The following is a 19,387-nucleotide window of genomic DNA, read 5'->3' as shown; positions in this document are numbered from 1 at the left end:
AGGTTGCATTTGATGGGCGCTGGTGAGATTGCATTGATGGGCGCTGGTGAGGTTGCATTTGATGGGCGCTGGTGAGATTGCATTTGATGGGCGCTGGTGAGGTTGCATTTGATGGGCGCTGGTGAGGTTGCATTTGATGGGCGCTGGTGAGGTTGCATTTGATGGGCGCTGGTGAGGTTGCATTTGATGGGCGCTGGTGAGATTGCATTGATGGGCGCTGGTGAGGTTGCATTTGATGGGCGCTGGTGAGGCTACATTTCATGGGCACTTCATTAAAAAGTTGGGGTATACATGGGGAGGGCAAAGGGGGTGGAGCCAAGAGGGGTGGCAAAATTAGGTTTCGCCTAGAGGAGTGAAAATCCTTCGCCAGCCCTGCATCTGATCACCGCACTGCGTGCCAGCTTGTTATCCTGATCACGTCATACGATGTCTGATCGGGGTAACTAAACCACTTTGCTGACGTCATATTGCTATATGGCGGGCAGCAAGTGGTTAAATACCACCAAATGAAATCTCTATTTGTGTGAACAAAATGATAAAAATGTCATATGGGTACAGCGTGGCATGACCGCGCAATTATCATTCAAATAATGAAGTGGTTAAGGCTCCCTATGATACCCTGTATGAATTCCCTCATGGATGACCATTCACCCATCTACCTGTCATTGATCTGAACAGTCTAGCTGTGCAGCCCACCTGTGTGCCCACCCAGCCCTGTGCACAGGGTATGTATGAAAGGGCTGAGGAGCTGGGCCAGCACCCCAGCAGAGGGGAGGGCTGTGACATGCAGGGAGGGGGCTGTGCTGACTTGTGACATTTTCTAGCACATTACAATGATGTAGGGAGAGGAGGACATAACACTGTATTCGGTGTCAGGCGGTGCCCGTGCCCCTCAGTCACAGTGTCGGGAGTACCTCAGCGTGACCTGTGAGGAGACAGGGGGGAGGAGCTCAGACACCGGAGGACGAGGGAGGGGGAGGAGCAGGGGGAGGACACAAAGCCGGTGAAGCGCCTCCCTTCCAGGAACAAGAGCAGCACCTGCAGCGCAGGTCTCAGTGTCCCCAGCAAGGAGGAAGAGGGGGACACCGAACACCGACAACCCCTGGACAGGGAGGAGGGGGACACCGTGCATCCCGGGACAGGTGTGTGTGGGGCGCACCGGGTTGTTTACCTTCTGCAGCAGGAAGTGTCTGTGCGGGGGGGAGAGCCGGGTTAACCCGGGGGAGGAAGGGGACACAAGTTGTCACCATGACCTGTCACTGCCAGGTGTGAGGACAATACTTGGCCGCCATGTAGTATGCATGACCAGTCTGGAAACTTTCCTCCGTGATGGAGGACACAGGACTCCGGGGACGCATGGAGGGGTCATACTGGTTGGGGAGATTCATACTGGTTGGGGAGATTCATACTGGTTGGGGGGATTCATACTGGCTGTACTGGTCTGGGGGATTCATACTGGCTGTACTGGTCTGGGGGATTCATACTGGTCTGGGGGATTCATACTGGCTGTACTGGTCAGGGGGAGTCGTACTGGTCAGGGGGAGTCGTACTGGTCAGGGGGAGTCGTACTGGCTAGGGGGAATTCATACTAGTTGTGCTAGCTAGGGGGGATTCATACTGGTTGTACTGGTATGGCTCCTACCTTCATACTGGTTGTACTGGTGAGGGAGGGGGATTCATACTGGTTGCACCAATAATGGGGGGGATTCATACTGGTTGTACTGGTGAGGGAGGGGGATACACACTAGTTGGACTGGTGACAGTGAGTTGGGGGGAGTCTACCTAGTTGGACTGGTGAGGGAGGGATTCATACTGGATGGACTGGTACGGCTCCTACCTTCATACTGGTTGTACTGGTGAGGGAGGGGGATTCATACTGGTTGCACCAATGATGGGGGGGGGGGGGGATTCATACTGGTTGTACTGGTGAGGGAGGGGGATTCATACTGGTTGCACTGATGATGATGATGGGGGGGGGGGGGGGTGTCTTCCTGATTATACTGGTGAGGGAGGGGGATACACACTAGTTGGACTAGTGAAAGTGAGTTGGAGGGGGGGGGGGGGGGGTGAGTCTACATAGTTGGACTGGTGAGAGAGGGATTCCTACTGGTTGGACTGGTGAGGGGGTAAACTGCATCCCTACTGATGGGAACCCCCCCCCCCCCCCCGTCATCAGTAGGGATCGGACACACCAGCCTCTGCACTAACACACAGGCACATTGGTGGGAACACCTCCCAGGGGGTCAGTTCTATTACCAGACACGTGCTCTGAGATTCTGGATCAAGGTCTCACAATACCAACATTATGTGCTGTGGGTCTCTCCTGGTCCTGAAGACCTGGCAGAGGTCTTTGGCACATCTGCCCATGCATGGAGGGGCAGAAACCTGAGGGACTTGGTCCCACCACTCTGTCCTGGTGACTGAAATAAAGTGGTGCCGGCATATCTTTCGTTGGGGACAGCTGTGTAGAGGGGCATTTCTCTGGGGCAGAAAGGGAAATTTCCCCAATGGTACACAGACGGCAAACCTATAACCCGGGGTTTTGGGTGTATGGGGCTGTCCAACGTAAAATGAAAACCTAATTTCCCACCCAGGAGCCACAGGTGCATCGATCTGCCCATAGACATCACTGGCTGTATGCGGGTATACACCGGTACTTCTGTAAACACACGTATATGAATGTAGGACTATATCCATCGCATGTTTACACAAGTACCAGAATATACCTGTGTAGCGCCATTGATGTCTAGTGTAGCTGTATCAGCGGCTGTGGCACCTAGACGGTGAAGAATGTCAGACTTTTACATTGCATGGCCCCAAACGCCCACGTGTCCGAGGCTTTAAAGTGGTTCTAAACCCTCACATATACCCAGTGACGTGACTAGTCTCAGGTGATACACAGAGATAAAAAAAACTAACTATCCTACATAAGTTGTACCTGTTTATCTGCTGTCTTCTGTTCTCCACATTCGTTTAAAGTCCAGATTTTATAAAGCTTGTCCGCAAGGAGGATTTCTTCTCGCTTTCACCTGCTAGGGGAAGTGAAGAAATCCCCCCCCCCACCCCCCTTAAATGGGACAGGGGGGGGGGGTTAACCTGACGGGTTATAACCCTCCCATACTCTAACAAAAAATGGAAAGTTTTTGCCTTTTTAGTTCTACTTTAAGCTGACCATACACGACTCATTTCCACTGATTCCTGCTGAATTCACGCTGTAGGTATCCCTGTTGTCTTGGCAAATTTTAATGGAAACTTTGAAGGAGCCAGGTGGAAAACTGTCAGCTGAACCTATCGGATGCAGTCGGTGTTCCGAGTATGCGGAGAGCTCTGGGTGCTGGACTTGTCTGACTACAATGGCTGGAAAGGGAGACGTCTTCATCTGTGCCGTTTGTTGTGGATGGGAGAGTCCAATGATTTCTCTTGTTCAGCCCTGCCATGGTGCCAAACATGTACAGCTGTGCTCATAAGTTTACATACCCTGGCAGATTTTAGGATTTCTTGGCCATTTTTCAGAGAATATGACACACACTTTTCTTTCACTCATGGTTAGTGTTTGGTTGAAGCCATTTAATATCAATCAACTGTGTTTACTCTTTTTTAAATCATAATCACACCAGAAACTACCCAAATGACCCTGATCAAAAGTTTACATACCTCAGTTCCCAATACCGTGTATTGCCCTCTTTAACATCAATGACAGCTTGAAGTCTTTTGTGGTATTTGTGGATGAGGCTCTTTATCTTCTCAGATGGTAAAGCTGCCCATTCCTCTTGGCAAAAAGCCTCCAGTTCCTGGAAATTCTTGGGCTGTCTTGCATGAACTGCATGTTTGAGATCTCCCCAGAGTGGCTCAATGATATTGAGGTCAGGAGACTGAGATGGGTCACTCCAGAACCTTCACTTTATTCTGCTGTAGCCAATGACAGGTCGACCTGGCCTTGTGTTTTGGATCATTGTTGTGTTTGGAATTAGGGGTGCAACGGATCATGCCCGATCCACACGGGTCGACCTGTTCGGATCGGCACAGTATGCGATCCGCGGAACGCGCCGCGGCCTTAGGAAAGACTGCGGCTTCGGCCTAGCTCCGGAGTGGTCGGCCATCTTGGTACTCTCGGCGGCGGTGCGCGCTGACGTCATCACCCCTCCCTCTGCTCGTGGATTTTTTTCTATTTTGCAAGAGCGCGCTGCGCCGCTGACTCTGCATGCAACCTAAGTATAGTGAGACGGACCGAGTACATCAGTACAGTGAGTTGGCTAATGGCTTAATAGCCTTTAGCCAACTCACTGTACTGATGTACTCGGTCTAGTAAAACAGTAACACTGTAATAATAGCCATAGCCAACAATGCCCCCACACTAGTAAAACAGTAACACTGTAATTGCCATTTTTCCCACTGTAATGGTCCCAAAATTGTCCGATGTGTCCGCCATAATGTCGCGGTCACGAAAAAAATCGCTGATCGCCGCCATTAGTAGTAAAAAAAAAATATATATATTAATAAAAAAGTTTAAATGATCCGAGGATCGATACGATCCGTGAGTTTTTTTGATCCGTTGCACCCCTAGTTGGAATGTCCAAGTACGTCCCATGCACAGCTTTCTGGCTAGTGAATGGAAATGTTCCTCCGTTTTTTTTTTTTTTTTTTTCTGATAACATACTGCATTCATCTTGCCATAAATTTTGACCAATTTTTTTTTTTTGTGCATTTTTAGCTCGCACATCCCCCAAAACATCAGCGACCCACCTCCGTGTTTCACAGTAGGGATGGTGTACCTTTCATCATAGGCCTTGTTGACTTCTCTCCAATTGTAGTTTTTATGGTTGTGGCCAAAACGCTACATTTTGGTCTCATCACTCCAAATGACTTTGTGCCAGAAGGTTAGAGGCTCGTCTCTGTGCTGTTTGTTGTATTGTAAGCGGTATACTTTGTGATATTTGTGTATTCATGGCTTTCTTCTGGCGACTCGACCATGTAGCCCATTTTTTTTCAAGTGCCTCCTTATTGGGCATCTTGAAACATCCACACCACATGTTTTCAGAGAGTCCTGTATTTCATCTGAAGATATTTGTGGGGTTCTCTTTGCATCCCAAACTATTTTCCTGGCAGTTGTGGCTGAAATTTTAGTTGGTCTACCTGACCATGGTTTGGTTTCAACAGAACCCCTCATTTTCCACTTCTTGGTTAGAGTTTGAACACTGCTGATTGGCATTCTCAATTCATTGGATATCTTTTTATATCCCTTTCCTGTTTTATACAGTTCAACTACCTTTTCCCTGCAGATCCTTTGACAATTATTTTGATTTCCCCATGACTCAGAATCCAGAAACGTCAGTGCAGCACTGGATGAAAGATGCAAGGGTCTGTCAGGAGTTCAGAAACTCATTGACCTTTTACTTGCATAGATACACACACACACACACACTCACTCCAAGGATACAGATGAGGATGGTTACCTTATTAGCCATTCCAACCCCTTTGTGTCAACTTGTGTGCATGTTATCAGGCCAAAATCACCAGGGTATGTAAACTTTTGATCAGGGTCATTTGGGTAGTTTCTGTTGTGATTATGATTTTAAAAAGAGTAAACACAGTTGATTGATGATAATAAAAGGCTTCAGCCAAACACTAATCATTTGTGAAAGAAGTTTTTTTGTTATTTATTTTTATTTTTATTTTTATTCATATTCTCTGAAAAATGGCCAAAAAATCATAAATTCTGCCAGGGTATGTAAACTTTTATGAGCAGAACTGTATGACTACCCATAGAATTCCCCTTCTATGGTATGTTAGCATGGGTGTTAGGGCGAATTAAGACAAGTACAAGTACCAATATTTTATTACTTTTTTTTTTTTTCTTATGTGACAGTGGCACTAATATGCAGCACTGATGATGCGTTGACTGTCAGTGTTTTTTTTTTGCCCTGTTGGTGGGCTTTGAGATATTAGGGGTCTAAACACCCTGCCATCTCCCCTTTTGCTGCAGGGAAAGGGGACAGATTCCACAGTCCCTTTCTCTGTAGCCTCAGCTGCCCTGGAGAGGAGACAACGGATCCTCTCCATTCATAAACTGAAGCATCGTAAACACAGTTTACGATGCTCAGTTATGAATGGACAGAGTCGGTGATCACTGACTCTGCTTATTTGGAAAATAGTTTTTTTTTATTTTTTATCTTGATGCATTAAAAAGCCTTCTTAAAAAAATAAATAAAAAAATTGTCCGCTTTTATTCCTATTACAAGGAATGTAAACATCCCTTGTAATAGAAAAAAGCATGACAGGTCCTCTTAAATGTGAGATCTGGGGTCAAAAAGACCTCAGATCTCATAGTTGGACTAAAATGCAAAAAAAAAAAATCCTATTTTTTTAAGGGGTTGTAAAGGTAAAAAAAAAAATGTTTTTCCCCTAAATAGCTTCCTTTACCCTAGTGCAGTCCTCCTTCACTTACCTCATCCTTTTAAATGTCTTATTTCTTCTGAGAAATCCTCACTTCCTGTTCTTCTGTCTGTAACTCCACACAGTAATGCAAGGCTTTCTCCCTGGTGTGGAGAAAGCCTCTTGAGGGGGTAGGGGGCGAGCAGGAGAGTCGGGACACTCTCTACTGTGCAGATAGAAAAAGGAGTTGTGTGTTAGTGGCCGTCCTGACCCTCCTGCTCGCCCCCTCAAGAGGCTTTCTCCACACCAGGGAGAAAGCCTTGCATTACTGTGTGGAGTTACAGACAGAAGAACAGGAAGTGAGGATTTCTCAGAAGAAATAAGGACATTTAAAAGCAAAATGGAAGGATGAGGTAAGTGAAGGAGGACTGTACTAAGGTAAAGGAAGCTATTTAGGGAAAAAATGTTTACCTTTACAACCCCTTTAAGAGCTATGGGAGGAAGTGACGTTTTGACGTCGCTTCCACCCTGCAGTGATATGGAGATGGATGGGGGTCATCTTCACCCTCACTCATCTCCATACCCAGCCAGGGACAGGACCGAATCGGCTTATCTTCTGCTGCCGATAAAAGTGATCTTGTGGTGAATCTGCTGCAGAGACCACTTTTATCTTGAAGCGGACTGCCCACTGAAGAGGATACTGGGGTTGTGGTAGCTAGCTGCTACCATAATAATGGTATTCCTCTTCAAAGTAGCGACGTATTCCTGTGGCGGGCGGTCCGTAAGTGGTTAAAGCAACCTAACAAAATTGCTCTTGATAGGTAAAATGGTTTACATACAGTGGAACCTCAAATTGCAGTTAACGGGCATTTCACAATACAAGTTTCCCCTTCTCTTTTTTTTCTTTTTTAATCGTGACTCGGTTTGCGAGTGTTGTCTTGCAAAACAAGCAGAATTCAAGCCTTTTTTCGGTGTGCAGTACTGCATTTGGCCAGGCCTGCCGGTGACACTCTGAGACATTTGGAAATACTGGCCCAGATTCAGGTAGATCCGCGCAATATTTGCATGGGCAAAGGGCAAAGATTTTTCTCTGCGCCCACGCAAATATTTGGATTTGCCCGCGATTCACGGAGCAGTAGCTCCGTAAATTGCGCGGGCGCTATGCTAATTAGCCCTGCGTAAGGGCGCCTAATGTAAATGATCCCGCCGGGGTCGGGAATCATTTAAATTAGGCGCGCTCCCGCGCCGAGGTTACAGCGCATGCTCCGTCGGGAAACTTTCCCGACGTGCATTGCGGCAAATGACGTCGCAAGGACGTCATTTGCTTCTAAGTGAACGTGAATGGCGTCCAGCGCCATTCACGAATCACTTACGTAAACGATGTGAAATTTTAATTTCACGAGCGGGAAGGGCGGCTATACTTTAGCATTGGCTGCCCCTACTATGAGAAGGAGCAGCCTTACGCTAAAGTCGCCGTACGGAAACTCCGTACCTTGCGTGCGCAGGGCCCACGCAACTTTTGTGAATCGGTGGTAGTATGCAATTTGCATACTATACGCCGATCACAATGGCCGCGCCCCCTAGCGGCCAACGCAAGAATGCAGCCTGAGATGTGAAGGCATAAGGAGGCTTATGTCTGTCATATCCTAGGCTGCAGTCCGCGTAGCGATGTTCCTGAATCAGGGGCATTCGCTACGCGGGAGCAAAACGGCTATTGCGCCGCGCAACCTATGGTTGTGTGGGCGCAATAGCTTCTTGAATCTGGGCCACTGTGTTTTCCGATTGCATCCGAACAGTCTCCAAGTATTTCCAAGTCTTTCTGGCGCCCCCCACCTCTGGCTACATGCGGTATTGCATGCAATAGAAGTCAATGCAAAGCAAATTATCTTTGTTTCCATTGACTTTTATGGGGAAACTTGCATTAATATGAGAGTGCTTTTGATTACAAGCATTCTTCTGGAATGGATTATGCTCTTAATCCAAGGTTCCACTGTATATGTATTTCCATTGCATTTTCCTAGACCAAGGGTCTTCAAACTTCTTTAAAACAAAAAAAAGGGGGGGGGGCTGGTTTAGTGCCTTACAGACTTCAGGGGACCAGACTGTGGCCAGTGAGAGTAGAAAATGCCTCAGAGTAAACAATGGCTCAAACTTGGTGGTAAGTGGGGAGAAAAAAATAATTTGGCTCTTGTGGTCAGTAGGATGAGGGATAGTGCCCATCATTGGTATTTATTGGGTGGAATAGTGCCCCATTGTTGATGTCGGTGGGAGGAATGGGGTCTTATTGTTTGGTGTCGGTGGGAGGAATGAGGTCTTATTGTTGGTGCCGGTGGGAGGAATGAGGCCTTATTGTTGGTGTCGGTGGGAGGAATGAGGTCTTATTGATGGTGTCGGTGGGAGGAATGAGGTCTTATTGTTGGTGCCGGTGGGAGGAATGAGGCCTTATTGTTGGTGTCGGTGGGAGGAATGAGGTCTTATTGATGGTGTCGGTGGGAGGAATGAGGTCTTATTGTTGGTGTCGGTGGGAGGAATGAGGTCTTATTGATGGTGTCGGTGGGAGGAATGAGGTCTTATTGATGGTGTCGGTGGGAGGAATGAGGTCTTATTGTTGGTGTCGGTGGGAGGAATGAGGTCTTATTGTTGGTGTCGGTGGGAGGAATGAGGTCTTATTGTTGGTGTCGGTGGGAGGAATGAGGTCTTATTGTTGGTGTCGGTGGGAGGAATGAGGTCTTATTGTTGGTGTCGGTGGGAGGAATGAGGTCTTATTGTTGGTGTCGGTGGGAGGAATGAGGTCTTGTTGTTGGTGGTGTCGGTGGGAGGAATGAGGTCTTGTTGTTGGTGGTGTCGGTGGGAGGAATGAGGTCTTATTGTTGGTGGTGTCGGTGGGAGGAATGAGGTCTTATTGTTGGTGGTGTCGGTGGGAGGAATGAGGTCTTATTGTTGGTGGTGTCGGTGGGAGGAATGAGGTCTTATTGTTGGTGGTGTCGGTGGGAGGAATGAGGTCTTGTTGGTGGTGGTGTCGGTGGGAGGAATGAGGTCTTGTTGGTGGTGGTGTCGGTGGGAGGAATGAGGTCTTATTGTTGGTGGTGTCGGTGGGAGGAATGAGGTCTTGTTGGTGGTGGTGTCGGTGGGAGGAATGAGGTCTTGTTGGTGGTGGTGTCGGTGGGAGGAATGAGGTCTTGTTGGTGGTGGTGTCGGTGGGAGGAATGAGGTCTTGTTGGTGGTGGTGTCGGTGGGAGGAATGAGGTCTTGTTGGTGGTGGTGTCGGTGGGAGGAATGAGGTCTTGTTGTTTGGTGGTGTCGGTGGGAGGAATGAGGTCTTATTGTTGGTGGTGTCGGTGGGAGGAATGAGGTCTTGTTGGTGGTGGTGTCGGTGGGAGGAATGAGGTCTTGTTGTTGGTGTCGGTGGGTCGGATAAAGGCAAGCAAAGGACCGCATATGGCACAGAGGCTACAGTTTGGAGACCACAGGCCTAGAGAAAAATATTAACCAAAGCTGATAAAAATATTACCATTTCTTATTGACAGGCAGTAGATCTCAAATGTGCCAGCATGTCATGCCACCCTGGCTAACCTTATGCACTGTTTTGGTGATAAAGACATGGAGGACATTGTAGTTTCAGTACAACCGCTATGAAGAAGGCGTGCACGTGAGAGGAAGATATAGGTATAGGCTGCTGCTGACTTCTGGAAAGCTAGGTTCTGGTCTGTCTTTGGTCGGATCCATGGGCTTCAATACCTGGAGTCCCTGCCTGACCAGTCTTGTGTATGCAGTCAGGTGCTTTGTATCCACTTGGTTTTCCTGGGTGGGAACTAAAAATATTTGAATTCACACCCATTGGCATTCTGTGAAGCAGGTTAATAAAGGCGGACTACGTAGTTTTCTCTGTAGATATTTTCTTTGAGCCCAGGCCCACACTGGGCTGCGGTTATGAAGCTGTGCGAATTCAGCTGAACTCGCACGATTTCACTCCCGCTTGTCAGTCCCGACTTCGGACACGATTAGAGACATCTGTGCAGCTTCTGCACAGATGTCAATGTAAATCGCAGGCCGAAAATTCCAAGAAGTAGTACAGAAACGACTTTTTGAAATTGCAGCGCCGCGGCAGATGCAGCGTCGCGCTGATTAGGACGGTGCAAATGCTGCCAATTTGACATGTGTACCAGGGCTAAAGGAGATTTGTCACCATGTACTACTAGTGCTGGTTCACACTGCTGCGATGCGGGAACCCTACGGATCCACTGCGGGTTCCCACATTGCATGTTTCCCAGCGGCAGTTCACACTGCCCTATGCGAACTGCCAGGAGTGTCCGTTAAAAGTCAATGACGCTCCCAAATCAGTTTGCAAATGGCAGTGCGATTCATGGCTCGCATGGGTGTGAACACTAGAGCTGCACAATTGATCGTTAAAAAAATCGTGATCTCGATTCAACCCCCCCCCCCCCCCCCCTGATGATTTCCCAATTTCTTGCATATAACAAGTGGGAAGACTTTATCTGCTCACTCAGCCTCAAAATATCCCGCAGTCTGCCAAGTTCTTAACAGGAAACATTGTAAATTTTTATGCTTCCTTCTTAGATCAAAGGGATAAACTTCTGTGTGTGTAAAGAAAAAGGGCAGTCTGCCAAGTTTGTAACAACATGAAGCATTGTAACGAACTTCCTTCTTAGAGCCAACTTCTGTGTGTAAATGCAGGAAGTTTAACCACTTGACGTCCAAATCTTTTTCTGACACTTTTTTTAAAGGGGGTTGAAAAGGGGTCTTTTTTTATTTTCTAAATTAAATAGATACCAAGCATGTCACGCTTTATAATTGCACGCACTCGTGGAATGGCGACAAACTACGGTACCTAAAAAATCTCCATAGGCGACGCTTTAAACTTCTTTTTTTTTTTTTTACGGTTACCAGGTTAGAGTTACAGAGGAGGTCTAGTGCTAGAATTATTGCTCTCGCTCTGACAATCGTGGCGATACCTCATATGCGGGGGCGACTTCCGTATGCATTTTCTTTGTTGCGGGGAGGGGGGCGCTTTAAAATAAGATAATTTTTTTTATAATATTGTGTTTTTTTTTTTTTTTTTTTTTTTTTTGTGTTTTTTTTTTTACATTTTGATTACTTTTATTGCTGTCACAAGGAATGTAAACATCCCTTGTGACAGTAATAGGTGGTGACAGGTACTCTTTATGGAGGGATCGAGGGTCGGCGAAAACGGCGATTCTGAATACTGTGTACTTTTTTAAATCCGGCGCCATTGGCAGCCGAGAAACCTGGAAGTGACGTCATGATGTCGCTTCCGTGTTTACATTGCGGAGACTGAATCAAAGCCGTTTACGGCTTCGTTTCAGTCTGCGCCTGGACACTGTAGGCGCCGGATCAAATTTCTCACTTCCTGTTTCTCCTCAGTAAGCTTTCCACCATCATCCGAGCGGTGGAAAGTCATTTAGAACAGCTTACTAAACGCCTTACTGAGGAGAAACAGGAATGAGAAATTCAGACAAAGAAAAAAAACATTTAGAAGGGAAATTGAAGGACAAGTGAACCAACAATGCACTAGCTTAAAGTAACCTTTACACAACCCCTTTAAGTTAAAATCAATATTTTTTGCTAGAAACTTACTTGGAACCCCCAAACATATTTTTTTAACAGAGACCCTAGGGAATCAAATGGCAATTGCTGCAATATTTTATGTTGCACTGTATTTCCCCAGCGGTCTTTCAAATGCAAGTTTTTGGGGGAAAAAATACACTTCAATGAATAAATAAAAAACTAAACCGTAAAGTTAGCCAAATTTTATTTTAGTGTTTTAATGTGAAAGATGATGTTGCGCTATGAGAATCGTGATCTATCTTCAAAGCAAAAAAATGTTGATTTTTAGCCAGAATCGTGCAGCTCTAGTGAACACCCATGCGATCCGATTCTTCTTCTGACAAAAAAGGGTCCAGTGCGAGTTTGATGCAAATTCAGCCATACGATCTTTATGGCTGAAATCGCATTGTACAGAGATCGCATGTGATTTTTTTTTTTTCAGTGCAGTGCGAATCGCATCCGATCTCCAACATCGCACCAGTCTGCACAGGCTCTTCCTGTGTGAGAAGCCTCGGACATTCTGTAACTCCTGAGCACTCGGCCAGTGAAATGGATTCTGTTCAGCTTTGCTGTGAGGGTGGAACCGCTGTTCTGGAACTGGCATGCAGCACAGTATTTGGGCATTGACAACTTTTCATCTGAGGCTTCTTACACGTGTGGGTTTTTTTTTTTTTTTTCTGCTTTCATATCTGATCTGCTCTCTTCTGTATGTGGGTTTTTGTTTTGTGAATCATTTTCTAGTTTTGGTTAAGTTGGTTTTTGAAGTACTTTTAAAGCCGTGATTTCATGTAATCTTTTAAAATGATAATGTACATATCTCACACTGTTGCTTCCTCCCTTTTTTTTTTTTTTTTTTTTTTTTTTTAAATCTATTAAATTACCTTCCTTTTTTTTTTTTTTCTCTTTTTGTCACAGGGTTCTTTTACAACTCAAAGAAATGGCTTAACCCGACATGCATGAGCCTCTACCCCGCTGTGCCGCACTTTCCTTTAAACTTTTCAAGTCTGGCAGGCAATGTCACAGCATGAGCTGCAGAGGAATGGAGGTCACCACTGCCAAGGTAATGCCAGCTTAGTGAATTTCCAGTTAGCAAAGCAGGAGTATCCTTGTCTGCTTCTAGATTGCGCTGGTGTGTGCATGCATGGAAGGGCAGCTTGTGGAATTATGCTTCGTCATGTGTAGTAACGTACAAAACTTGGGCCCGGAGGCTGCTTATGCAAGGTCGTGGGCTTCCTGCTCCTTTCTTCCCCTTTTCATGGCACTTGGTGTTCATCCTAAACATTCAGTCACATTGCAGAATAATTTCCTGCTGCCATGTTCAGTCCTCTGCTGTGACATTGGAAGTCAATGGCTTTTCAATGTTTTGTGGCAGTTCAATAGCTGCTCTGCAGAGGAAGACTTGGTAATTCTAGCATCTGTTTGAGCTTTCAATTGTCACACAAGAGTAGCAGCTTTTTTATGTGGGTTTTATAGTGTCAATAAAGTTTTTAAAGCGGAGTTCCGCCAAAAAAATATTTATTTAAAAGTCAGCTTTTAATAATCAGACCCTCACCTGTCCAGCAATGCATACGAAGCCCCGCTCCTCCCCCCCCCCCTCTCTCCGCAATGCCAGCATTCCTACAGCTTTGGCTTCACAGCCGGGCACGCGCTGCACAAGCTGCGCTGTGAATGGCTGGGAAATCTTCCGGCGGGACCTGTGACATATACCAGAAGATTGGAGGGGGTGAGCTTTCTTCTGGCTCTGCAGAGCCCCGGGAGAAAGTGGGAGCTGAATGCCTCTAAAAGAGGGCATCTGCTCCCCTCTACCCCCCCCCCCCCCAATGTGGCATGTCGGGGTCACCGTCGCTTAAAGCGGAGCTCCGCTGTAAAAAAAATATTAAGTCAGTCAGCAGCTACAAATACTGCAGCTGCTGACTTTTAATAAATGGACACTTACTTGTCCTGGAGTCCAGCGACGTCGGCAGCAGAAGACGAGCAACCGCTCATCACTCTGCTGCCCCCACCGCCATCAGCGGTGAGGGAACCAGGAAGTGACGAACTACCTGCAGTTTTCCTCAGAGTCTCTCCCTGGAAGTGGGTGCTAATGGGTATCTGCACCCCCCCTCCCGGAAGTTCCATTTTTGGGTGGAACTCTGCTTTAAACAGGTTAAAGAGGAACTTCAGTCTCTCAGTCAACATTGACTATTTTTAATCCTTATGCTTCTAGCCTTAACAAATAGATAGGTTTAACAAATAGATACCGTAGGTTTAACAAGAAACTACAATATAATTTACTTTCTTTCCTTTTTTGTTTTTGTACTTTTCTTCAATCGCTTCCTGGTTTCTGACCTAGGCAAATGATTTCATACATCCCGGGAGTCTTTAGGAGGGAAGGCGGGGCTTTATCAGCTAAGCACACCTTCCTGCCTGCATGCCAGCGCTAAGTGCAGATGGCTTCCAGGAAGAAAATGTTGCAATCAGGGGTCTCAAACTGGTGGCCCTCCAGCTGTTGCGAAACTACAAGTCCCATCATGCCTCTACCTGTGGGAGTCATGCTTGTAACTGTCAGCCCTGCAAAGCCTCATGGGACTTGTTGTTTAGCAACAGCTGGAGGGCCGCCAGTTTGAGACCCCTTTGCTACATGAATCAGCCCTTGCACAAGATGGTAAGAATTGCTATGGGGTTTTTTTTTTTTCCCTGTGATTTCTCAACAATACAAGGCAAGAAGACGAGGATGGATGGGAGCATTTGTTTTGTACAGAAAAATGAATTGAATTGGTGTTTTTGGTTTGTGGTGCTCAGATGCAGCGACGTTCTGCTTTTTAAAAGTTGCGTGTATGGTATATTTTTACATACTGTCGTTTATTAATCCAACTATATCCTACCTGGCTGATGCCCCTGGAATCTGGAAGTCGCTGAAGTAGACGCCACTACTCCAGTGATCTCCACTTGCTTTTGGGTCCTGTGCTGAGTGGCTGGCCTGGCATGCCTTCTGAACATAGGAGGTCGACCGCTCAGCAAAGGTGCCATTCAGAGGGTGCTTTGCGTTGAGTGAATGCAAATTATTCTCTTGCTAGGAGAGGTGGGGTGGTGATGTCGCTCTCTTCTCAATGCCCATTCACTGCTGAGTGACCGACCATACCTGGAATTCTTTTAACGATCCTTCCACTCAGAACCAATATTTCTGTTATTGGAAGAAGCTGAAACGTGTGTGTGTGTGTGTGTGTGTGTGTGTGTGTGTATATGTGTATATATATATATATATATATATATATATATATATATATATATATATATATATATACATACATACATACATACATACATACATACATACATACATACATACATTTTTTTTTTTCACAAGCCTGTGAAAAATGTCACTATAGTTCTAAAAATTTTTTTTTTTTAACCAGAAAAAAATCAAGTTTATTGAGATGTATTCAGGGTGTACAGGTTATACATTGCAGAAGTTACATTTCCTTCTGTTCTACTACACATGTGTTCAGAATTCAAGGGTGTCCGTATTGACTCTATAGTTCTAAATTTAGTTTTTTTTTTTTTTTTTTTTTTTTCAAACCTGACTTGACCCTTGCTCTTAAATGGCCAGTGTACTTATGTAGTTGCCCCACTCACCCCTTACTGTAAAAACGCTGCATTATAGGGGAAAGAATACTTGCCTTAGTCATAGGCTCCGGAGAGCTTGATTAGGCAAGGAGATGTCATTAGGCCTTTTTTTGAAGCTGATGATCCCAAATCCCATGAGAAGAAGCTCCTCTGTACAATGTACAGCATCCTTTTGTGAGAATTCGATTCCTGAGCTTTACAAAGATCCCTCTGTGAGGCCCAGTGATGTCAGCGGCAGGAAGAAACTGGAACCTGAGAGAAAAGGTGGGGAATTTGCATGCAATTTCTTTCAATGTTGTCGCCAGGCGGCGGGGCAGTCACATTGGCAGACCTCGCATTCACGTTTCCCCATCTTTTCCTTGTTCTTTCAAGTGTAGCATGGAAAAGCAGTTTACATAAAAATGTAAATTAAAAATAAATATTGCTTTAAGTTTTTTACTATGTCACATTAAAGCCTCGTACACACGATCAGATTTCCATCAGACAAATCCGTGGAATTTTGTGCGAAGGGCGTTGGCAGTGCACTTGTTCTGCATACAGACGGCAGAACTTTTTCAGCCAACATACACAATACTACATGTTTTCACCTCTTTAGGGCCACCCTTTGGGCAACTTCTGTTTGTGCTATGGTTGGCGTTGGTTTTGAGCATGCGTCTTTGTACTTTGGATTTTATTGGATTTTATTCCGACGGACTTGTGTGCTGCACGATCGGATAATCCGACAACACGCATTTGTTGTCGGACAGTTTTAAAGCATGCTATTAAACATTTGTTGGAAAATCTGACAACAATTGTCCGATGGGACATTCAGACGGTCAGATTTTCCAACAAAACACTACTATCACACATTTGTTGTCAGAAAATCCGATCGTGTGTACGGGCCTTTAGGCTGGGTCCACAATGGTTCGAATCGGATGCTGTTTTTTTTCTCTGCATCCAATTCAAGTCGCATGACATAAGATTGTGACAGACTCTCAATGGAGCTGGTTCACAGATCTCTGTGGCCGTCTCTCTCTCTCTCTCTCTCTCTCTCTCTCTCTCTCTCTCTCTCTCTCTCTCTCTCTCTCTCTCTCTCTCTCTCTCTCTCTCTCTCTCTCTCTCTCTCTCTCTCTCTCTCTCTCTCTCTCTCTCTCTCTCTCTCTCTCTCTCTCTCTCTCTCTCTCTCTCTCTCTCTCTCTCTCTCTCTCTCTCTCTCTCTCTCTCTCTCTCTCTCTCTCTCTCTTCCACTTTCGTGGGAAGAAAAAATAGCAAATTAAGAAAATAATATAGCGTATACAACTGCGACACAAGTCATATGTAACTGAATGTTAATAAAAATGACCTTTTCAATCTGCTGCTCTGAAAATGCATTGCAATATGGCTACCCGGAGGAATTCTGTATACAGAGTGTGTACAGAACGCCCCCCAGAAACATTTCCTGCTTTTGTGATTGGCTCACCAATTTTCGTAGAAGTCTGCACTAAGATACAAGTCAGATTTCAGGCATCCATCCACTGCAACTAAAATGTCATTTTTGGTGAGAGATTTCCAATAGGAAATCGCAACTAAAGGGATACAGGCCCAGCAGCTTTCCTTATTGGTGCAGCAGCTGGTTGACAATTGGGAAACCACTCCCATTAAGGCCCGTACACACGATCTGACTTTTTGACAACAAACCTCCGACTGAGGTTTTGCAGACAATCTGACCGTGTGTGTGTGTTCCATCGGACAAACTTTCGCTTTTTCATTGGACAAATGTTCTCTGTGTGAACAGACAAACCTCTCCGGCAACAAATGTCCTACTTAGGCTAATCCGATAGTGTGTACTAAAGTCCAAAGTACAAACACGCATGCTCAGAATCGATGCTAAAACTCAAACAATAATAGCAGAAGTTGCCCAAAGGGTGGCGGCAAAGAGCAGAAAAAACACGTAGTACATCTATTATGTCACTACGTTCGTGTTTGTTGGCTGAAAAAGTTCTACCGTGTGTGTGCATACCAAGTTCACGGACAAGGCCCTTCGGAGCAAAATCCACAGAAAAGTCAGTTGGAAGTCCGATCGAGACTCACTTTCCCACATGGATACAGACAAACACAGGGATTTCTTCAAAATGATAAAAGGTAGGAATCTGCAACAATGTTTGTTACAATCCTTGTAATAAACCGATCATTCAGAGAGGAATATATATATATATATATATATATATATAATAATTTTTCAACAAAAGTTGAGTTACTCCTTTTTTTAAAGCGGCGTTCCAGTCTTTTACTGTGTATTAAAAGTCAGCAGCTACAAAAAGTGTAGCTGCTGACTTTTATTAACCTCCCTGGCGGTATGATTATTTCAGAAAAAAGGTGCTAAAAGCGGTACCATTATTTGCAAGAAAATTTGGCGTTTTATACTGTAGGTCTGTAATTCTTAGGAATAACTAACTTAAACCTGACCAAACAAGAGTCTAGTAGGCATCCCGGGTATGATATTTTTTTTTTTTTTTTTTTTTTAAACAAAATTATAAATTATATAATTATAACAAATAATAATATAATTATAATAAAAAATATTCAATAATGTAATCAACTCAAAATCACTGAAATTTGCTCAGTTGCAGAATTGTCGCTGTCATTACTTTTATTTTTATATGACGAATTTCCCCACAAATCGCTATCGCACAATTCTGCAAGTGATTATAATTTATTATCGCTGTTTTCTAGCTGCTCTAAAACCGTTTTTGACATAAAGGGACACTTTTGGTTGCTATGGACAATCTACAGTTTGCAGGCAGAACAGTTTTTATTATATAAAAGTACATGTAGGGCACTGGGCAGACCACTAGGGACAAGGGGGGTGTATTTTTTTTACATACAGTACTGTAATCTATAAGATTACAGTATACTGTATATAAGGTGTTTGTTTACCTTTTTGAATTTGGCTCCGTTCTCCGCCCCCGTGCGTCGTAACGTCGCAGGGAACGGAGATCGGCGGCACACAGAGGCACTGTGTGAATCGAGCGAGGTCCCGCTCGCTCACACAGTGCGGTGGCATCGCTGGATCCAGGGACAAGGTAAGTAACTTTGTCTGTGGCTGCAGCGAGGCGAGCCCGAGTTTGACTCGGGGTGAGATTTTTTGGCTATAATCGGTAACCCCGAGTCAGACTCGGGAATACCGCCAGGGGGGTTAAACAGACACTTACCTGTTCCAGCGATGCGGCCGCATGGAGCGTCGCTCCTCTCCTCGGCACCTCCATTCACATTCTGGGCACCCGGCCGTGACAGCGTTGGGCTAAACAGCTGGGCACACGCCGCTAATGCCGAAGTCGTGCTGCGCTCCACCTGTTGCGTGTCCCAGGAGATTGCAGGGACAGGAAGTCCCACTCCAACCGAAGAAGACCACAACTTTTGGGTTATCCCTAGAAAAGTAATAAAGAGGGGGGGGGGGGAATCTTCCAATAGGGACACTAAGTCTGATGGCCCAAGGGATCCCCCCCCCCCCCCCCCCTAATTGGCACTTCCTGTTTTTGGCTAGGAGACAGGAATTGAAGTCAAATCTCCCCAGTGGGGAACAGATAGTAAAAAATAAATCAACAGGGGTATAACCCTCCCTTGCACTATACAAAATGAAGGGAAAAAAATTGCCTATAGTTCTACATGAACTAAACAATAAAAAGCCTGCCCACAATTTTATTTTTCTGATGTTTCTTCTGCCATAAAACAAACTTGCCTGCCTGTTGCCAATCTTTGGAACACCTCGGTGCCAGACTTGCATTCGCACAGGCTTTGCATCTATTCCGGCCCAGCCAATTGAGATGATGAAGATGTTAGTGAGGGTACATAAGTTTAGTTCTGC

The 19,387-nt window shown here is 45.5% G+C and overlaps 1 protein-coding gene across 1 annotated transcript in view; it reads left to right on the top strand.

Moving 5' to 3' along the window:
• The first annotated feature begins 1,013 nt into the window (after positions 1-1,013).
• Positions 1,014-19,387, top strand: part of TBC1D14 (TBC1 domain family member 14) — a 174,592-nt gene continuing 156,218 nt past the window's right edge. The window contains exons 1-2 of the mRNA XM_040335387.1: positions 1,014-1,142; positions 12,874-13,018. Coding sequence (XP_040191321.1) covers positions 12,973-13,018 — 46 coding nt within the window. The 5' untranslated portion in view covers positions 1,014-1,142; positions 12,874-12,972. The remainder of the gene's footprint in view (positions 1,143-12,873; positions 13,019-19,387) is intronic.

Source organism: Rana temporaria, chromosome 1 (assembly GCF_905171775.1).
Source record: "Rana temporaria chromosome 1, aRanTem1.1, whole genome shotgun sequence".
Taxonomy (NCBI): domain Eukaryota; kingdom Metazoa; phylum Chordata; class Amphibia; order Anura; family Ranidae; genus Rana; species Rana temporaria.
The sequence above is the reverse complement of the archived record's forward strand: the minus strand, read 5'-3'. Positions and strand labels throughout refer to the sequence as shown.